The sequence below is a fragment of the Piliocolobus tephrosceles genome, chromosome 16 (genome assembly GCF_002776525.5).
Source record: "Piliocolobus tephrosceles isolate RC106 chromosome 16, ASM277652v3, whole genome shotgun sequence".
In the NCBI taxonomy this organism is placed as follows: domain Eukaryota; kingdom Metazoa; phylum Chordata; class Mammalia; order Primates; family Cercopithecidae; genus Piliocolobus; species Piliocolobus tephrosceles.
In genome coordinates, this window is record NC_045449.1 from 15,171,154 (window position 1) to 15,178,834 (window position 7,681).

General features: G+C 47.3%; 1 protein-coding gene across 1 annotated transcript in view; it reads right to left on the reverse strand.

Annotated features, from left to right (window-relative positions):
- Nucleotides 1-7,681, reverse strand: part of PMP22 (peripheral myelin protein 22) — a 33,148-nt gene that overhangs the window by 22,415 nt on the left and 3,052 nt on the right. Inside the window, exon 3 of the mRNA XM_023188099.2 lies at nt 6,812-6,911. Within this exon, the coding sequence (XP_023043867.1) occupies nt 6,812-6,911 (100 nt within the window). The remainder of the gene's footprint in view (nt 1-6,811; nt 6,912-7,681) is intronic.

Consider the following 7,681-nt stretch of genomic DNA (forward strand, 5'->3'; position numbering starts at 1 on the left):
GGAGGGATGGGAGTCTGCAGCCCGATGGGACAGGGAGGAGGGATGGGCCAGATGACTCCAGGTCCCTGCCAGTGTTGGGGGCCACACGTGCGTGGATGACTGCACAGTCAGAAGGCTTCATCCCAGACAGCCTTCTCGCGGGCACCAAAGATCAACATCCACAACCTCAGGCTGCACCATGGCCAATCCCTGCTCCTGAAACGCAAGGGATGTTTTCTTGGTGCTGGTGAAATCTTGGGGATACAACTGAATTTTTTTTAAAGCAAAGACTATAGTTTCCAGGTCATATGGTTCAGACACAGGTTCAAACAAACATTTCATACCAATTCCTGGGTACTGGCATTAGAGAAACTCTAAGGGTTGAAATCTTGGCCTGTTGACAACACATTCCATCCTCTGTACCTCCTTTGCACCACCAGGGCCTCAGCATCTCATAAGAAGCTGAGCCTGTACAAATTCTGCCTGGGTCCTGCCTCATCACTGAAGCTGACGAAGACCAGCCAGGGGCCAGGGCAAGCCAGAACTGTGCCCTTCCAGCTCCTGGGCTCCCACATGGCCTGTGGCCAAATTCCAGTATTCTGACCCATCCTGCTGCATATCAGGTCCACACGAATTAAATAAAGAGCAGGGGAACGCTTGTGAGAACTTGGACTTGATATTTGGATCTTGGAGACTTAAAAACAAAAAGCACTGGTTCATTTAACAGCAGGGCAAATGTTTTGCCTGAATCCTCTGGGTCAGTAGATTTTCAACTGGCCCATCGGGTCTTGGGGAGGAGGCTTGGCACACCCCTCCGCCTCACCAGAGCCTTCCAGATTGTATGAGTTTGCAAACTAAAGCTCCAGGAACTGGCCTCATTCGAAGCTAACCCATGGACCCTGCTTGCCATGCCCTGGGGCTCCATTCTCTTAATCAAGGCAGAGCGAACCTACTTAAAAAAACTGGTTACTCAAAACCAGTTTTCTAGCACAAAATGTTCACAGTTATTTTCTGTTTGTGAAAATAAAAGATCTCAATGAGGAAAATAGGTAAGGCAGCAAAAGAAAAGAAAGCAGTCAAAGTGATAAGAATCCTGTCACCCAAAATAATCACTGAAAATATAACCGATGCATTTCTACCTTGTACGATTTCTGATATACTCTGCCTTATGGAGGCTTCGGGACTGTCACTCCAACTTGGAATCCAACAGACCACTGAGAAACCCATGGAGACAGCAGGTCTAAGGAAATCACAAAGATTAGAAATGCATGCATATGCACCCAGCTCCTTCCTAGTGTGGGTGGGGGCACACACACTTTGAGATGGTCTGTGATTCTACTTACCCCTCACTCTCTGTTCCCACTATTCTGCCCTGCCCTCTGTCCCTCAACTAACAACCTCCTTCCCTGCCCAGCGATCTTGCACTTGATGGTCCTTCTGTACGGAACCTTCCCCAGATGTTCATGTGGCTGGCTCCTGGCCACCCTCAAGTGGTCACTCCTCAAGGAGACCTCCCTTCACCTATTGCAATCCCTCTTTATCCCATTAACTTGTCTTACACAGTTCTTACCATTGCCCTCCAAATTCTCCATGTTTATTGACTGGTTTGTCCAGTAAAACATAAGCTATGGTTCACTCTTGGAACCTTAGTACCTACAGTAGTCTCTGGTACACGATAGTTGTTCAAGAAATAGTCTCACATGAAAGAACAGAAGAGAAATGAAGAGGCTCCCGAAGTGGGAAGTTCATGTTTCAGGAAGTGAGAAAACGCTGAAATTCCAAGATGAGGGGAAGAGAGATGGGAGGTGAGACTTAACAGGAGCAGGAGTGGATCATTCAGGTAGATTCCGATGGGCATTGTTAAAGATTTTCATCTGAAGATTAAGACCAACGAAGGGCCTCCGAAAGGTTTCCAAATGAGGAGTGATATAATTAGGTTTGTGTTTTTTTAAATATCAGCCTGGATTCCGTATGAAAAATGAGTCACAGAGGAGCAAGAAAGGGTGCAGCAAACTAGTTAGGAGGCTGCCCTGGCGCTTCTGACAAACGAGGAAGCAGCGTGACCACAGGTGGGCAACAGGCATTGGAACCACGGGGTGGCCTGAGGGACCTGTGACAATGCTGAGAAGAGAAAGAAGGAAACACATCAAGGCAGACTCTAGATATTTGGCTTGCCAGCTGGTGAAGCAGCATTCACTAAAATACTAGAAAGTGACAAAGGGGTGGATTTGGCGGAGGAGATAAGGACTCTCTCTGGCCTAGTGGCTTGGGGGCCTCTCTTCGATATCCCAAGGGAAGTGGCCAGGAGATAGCTGGATAAACAGGTCTGGGATTCAGAAGAGAGGTCTGGACTGGAGGAAAATAGAGATTCAAGAGACGTCATTAAATAATAATAAGACGGCTGGGCGTGGTGGCTCATGCCTGTAATCTCAGCACTTTGGGAGGCTGAGGTTGGTGGATCACCTGAGGTCGGGAGTTCGTGACCAGCCTGACCAACATGGAGAAAGCCTGTCTCTACTAAAAATACAAAAAATTAGCCAAGTGTAGTGGCGCATGCCTGTAATCCCAGCTACTCGGGAGGATGAGACAGGAGAATTGCTTGAACCCGGGAGGCGGAGGTTGCAGTGAGCCGAGATTGTGCCACTGAACTCCAGCCTGGACAACAAGAGCGAAACTCTGTCTCAGTAATAATAGTAAGACTTCACGTGTACCTGGAGAGGTGGTAGAAATAGAGAGAAGCCTCGACAGATCCTAAAGTTTCTGAGAAGAGTCTATATGAGAATGGCGGGGTGCTGACAGAGCCCAGGATGCAGCAGAGATGGACTCTTTGAAGAATGCTGAAATAACCGGGACTTATGGGACTGTAGAGGGCGCAACTGAGCTATTGCAAAAGAGTATGACTGGGTATGGGAGGGGATGGTCAAACCCTCAGGGGAAGTATTCCATACCAGGCTTACAGAGAAGACTTGCTGCCAAGTTTCTGTGATTTGAGAAGCCATGTTTCCCCCAAGGCTGAATGACCATATTTCTCGCCTTCTCTTAGAAAGAGGTGTAGGTGTGACCGTGTTACACTTCATTAAAAGAAAAGGGGATTCATTCTTCCCCACTTCCTTTCTCCACCCTACTGCTTGAATCATGGATGTGACGGCTGGAGCTCTAGCAGCCTTTTGTTTCCTCAAGATGACAGCCAAACCCAAGAGATGGTAAAGAAATGAGCTAGCAAGTATCTGCATCTCTGACAATTCCATGGAACCTCCATACCTCTCTCAGGCTACCTACTTCCAGACTTCTTTGAAAAGAGAGAAAAATAAATGATCTTATTTAAGCCCCTATCATTTGAAGATGTTCTCTTATACACAGTCAATCCTAATCCTAACCAGAACACTAGCCAACTGGTCTACCCCATCCCTTGCCTTGCTCTACCCTTACCTTAGGTCATGTCATTGCCCTAACAGGGAATATTCTCTTCCCCCTTGCCTGTACTGACTTAAATCCTGCCCATCCTTTGGAGGATGGATCAAATTCTACCTCCCACCAGAGATTTCCCTTCCACTTCCTCCCTGAACTCGGGCGCTGTCTGCCTGCCTCCCTTCGGGCATCTGGCCTGCTCTGCCTTCCAGGAGAGTGATTCACCCTTCCATAGTTATCTCCTGACTCCTTGACCAGGCTCGGGACCATCAAGGCAAGGTTCATGCTTTCCAGATCCTCGTATTCCCTGGGCTGGAAAGGAACTGGATACAAGATCATAATGAATCCCCACACTAAGCCCCTCTTACCTCTGCCTACACGAGGCAGATAAGGAGGGGATGCCAGAAAGTATACAAACACATTTAGAAAAACGAGAAGGCAGGCAGAGTCAAAGTCAGTTGAAAATCTAAAACTATTTCTAATATCAAGATGTAGTTTGGGGGCAAGATCTGGTGTATCTCTTTCAAACTATACAACCTAGATGTTAGACTGCCTCATGGCACGATGCCAGGAGGCCTCATTCGTATAGAAAACAACATAAATGGCAACCCCCAGAGAGAGGTGCAGTGCCGTGGTCATGCACCAGAAAAAGGAGTCCTTTCAGAAAAAAATACCAAGTCACATGGCGCAGTGGCTCACACCAGCTCAAAGTGTAATCCCAGCACTTTGAGAGGCGAGGTGGGCGGATCACTTGAGGTCAGGAGTTCGAGACCAGCCTGCCCAACATGGTGAAACCCCTCTCTACTAAAAATACAAAAATTAGCCAGGCATGTTGGTGGGTGCCTATAATCCCAGCTACTCAGGAGGCTGAGGCAGGAAAACCGCTTGAACCCAGGAGGCAGAGTTTGTAGTGAGCCGAGATCATACCACTACATATTTTTTCACACTTGCAACATATTCTTCACAAATCAATGTCAATAATGAGTTACTTTTGATTACTTAACAAGTATTTTTTTTCAAACATACTTTCTAAGAGCAAATACAGACACGGTAAATGGTTTGCAACGAGCGTAGTTCATTTGTAAAGGCAGTATAATGTTTTAAAAATTACACATTTTTTTCAGCTTATTGTTTGCTGCCACAATTGTTAACCTCAATCAAAGAGGCCCCCGAGGATTCGACACTTAAGGCTGAAGTCGTAGAAAGTGCTGCCACGTTGGGGAAGAGAGCAGCAGAGATAACCACCACTGGGGAAGTGTAAACGGAAATTTCAAATTTAGATTAAGCCTAAGTGGAGTGGAAACAAACCCAGCGTGTTCAGGGACAGCGTCCAGATGTTTTCAAAATGCCCTGATTATGAGAGCTGAGAAGGGAGATGTGGAGAACAGACACTCCGGGGTGCTCTCAGAAAGCAATGAGACAGATTTGAAACCCACCCTAAGGAGGCATTGTAAATGAACCCAAGAACACGAGCTTGGCACAGAAGGAACAAGTTGAGAGATAAGAAGTTTCCTGATTAAAATAACCCTAGTGCCTCTTTGAGATCTGCTTCTAGCACCAACTGACAGCTATTTCCAACCGCAGAAGACACCAAATGCAAGTCAGTAACAGGCTACAGGTCAATATCGCTTTCTTTCCTGCAGATGGTTTAAACACAACTTAGCAACTCCTCTGCAGCCTCGTTTCTGCTGAAGCTCAGCCGGGTTTTAATACACCTGCCAAAACTGCCCCCTTCCGGGCCCAAGAGTCCAGGATTCCGTGCCAAGTCGCGTGGCCAGATGCCACTTGGGGATGGCGCCTGTGAGCACCAAAGCCTGCCCTTTTCGGGCTGAGTCACTACTTGTAACCACCAGGTGTCAGTAGCGAGGACAGAGACTCCCATCCAGAGTGCTCAGGGAAGTTTAGCCAGACCCTGAAGGGGGAGAAACCGGATGCTGTGGCTTTGGGGACAAGCAGTGCTATGGTCACATTCTCAGGCACTCGTGAGTATTTCATTTACCCAGTTACCAACTCACCATGCAAACCCACCATATAATTTCTGGGATGGCTTTAATTCAATGTCTTTCACACACTCAGAGACAAGATTAAGCACTGTTCTCACTTCAATAGGACTGGGATATTTTCTCCGCTCCCTCACCAACCCAGAAGGTAAAAACATAAAGCAGGGTTTTCCATTCCTTCCTTATCTTCTCCATATAAATTACCAAATGAGTATTTTAGCAGTTTCCATTTGTACTGTGGTTCAAGGAATTTGGTTAATAATGCTTCAGCTTGGGACATGCTTGGGTATTACTAGGTACAGAGCCGTAAGAGGGGAAAGTCCAGCAAAGAAATTGGATTATGCAAAGCCAGGACCAAAGGCCACTTCACTGCCTGTTTTATTGAACTGGATCTAAACTGGTTTCTCTCATTTGGTGTAGCATCTTGAACATATATACTGGATCTATGAGTAGCCGCAGCAACATTTAAAGTTGCATTTCCGTGGCCTTTTAAACCCAGGATGTTAGGAAAGCTCTGCTATATCTATAGGTCCTTCCAGCCTGAGGACACATCTTTTGGAACAAAAGATCATGTGGATCCAGGTCCACGGGCTCTTAACATCAATCGCTGTGGCCTACCCAGCCACCAAAACAGCTCATCCTGTTTACCTCCGCCTGTCTGCATCCAAACACGCAGGGCTCCTGGCTGGGTGTTCCTTTCCCTCTGGGTGCTTAGGGTATCTAGTTGGTGCTTCTGCTGCCAACTATCCCTTAATTTGACCCTCATGGAGCCTGGCTTCCACATCTCACAAGCAAAGATGCTGAGGACAGAGGAGAAATACAATCTTCTGGATTAAGGACCCCAAGGCTTAGCTTAGGGTTTTGCAAACAGCTTCAAGTCCCCATCTTGCAACAAGGAAACATTCAAAGGTTTTGATGCTAGGTGGCATCACTGAGGTCCAAGACCTGGAAAGGCAGTCAGTCTTGTGTCCATATGACTGATGGTGCAGTGAGGCAGTCCCACTGTCACTGCAGCAGAAAGGGGCAGGACATTTCTGAATAGACACAGCCACCAAACCAAAGATACACTTTTGATCCAATGTCCCAAGGGGGTCTGCCTAAGGCTTAGCTATCATACCACCTTTACAGCTCCTATGTCGACATTTTTTTTTAAATCACAAAAAGCATTATCCTAAGTGATCAGGAGGGCGCTAAGGGCATGTCTCTAGGTAGAGTGAATCATAATGATGCCCAGGATCTCAGCTTCCCCAGTGAGATCACCACCCCTCCCATTTGCCTTGGACTCACGGCTCCCTGTCACATGCCAACCCACCCCAGCAACAGCATTCTGGCTTGTGTCTTCCAATAAGCGTTTCCAGCTCTGGACTGAGAAACATGTTACAGGCATCTGAGGACAAGCTCATGGAGCACAAAACCAGCCTCACCGTTTGGTGATGATGAGAAACAGTGGTGGACATTTCCTGAGGAAGAGGTGCTACAGTTCTGCCAGAGATCAGTTGCATGTCCATTCCCCACGATCCATTGCTAAAGAGAATCAGATAGATATCCTGAGTCAGGGAGGGAGTGAGGAGTGAAGGAAAAGGGGAAGGAGAAAGGCCCAGGGATGGCAAAAAGCACCCTCATGCACCTAGCTACCCCGCCCACCCCTGCATGGTAACAGCCAATGTTTTATGACTTAAAAGCACTTTGTAAATGGAAAAGTTCTCCATGCACACGAAAATGATTATGTGCAGAGATGTTTACTATAGTAGAAGGAGCCATGAACTCAACCTGAGACACCTGCAGTCAAGCCTTCCCTCCTCCCAGCATCTCTGGGGATAATTCCCCAAGCCCCTCTCTCTGAGTCTATTTCCTTGTATACAGCTCCTATCAATCTGATGTTATCATCACCAGGCACAGTGGAGATACTGTGAAGATGCTTGTAAATGTTAAACCAAGTCACAAATCCGCAACATAATTATCTCTCACAGAGACTACAAAACCATGCTGACAGGCCGGGCACGGTGGCTCACGTCTGTAATCCCAGCAGTTTGGGAGGTGGAGGCGGGTGGATCATGAGGTCAGGAGTTCGAGACCAGCCTGGCCAACATAGTGAAACCCCGTCTCTACTAAAAAATAAATAAATAAAAATGAGCCAGGTGTGGTGGCAGGCACCTGTCATCCCAGCTACTCGGGAGGCTGAGGCAGGAGAATTGTTTGAACCCAGAAGGCAGAGGTTGCACTGAGCCGAGATTACGCCATTGCACTCCAGCCTGGGCGACAGTGCGAGATTCCGTCTCAAAAAAAAAAAAAAA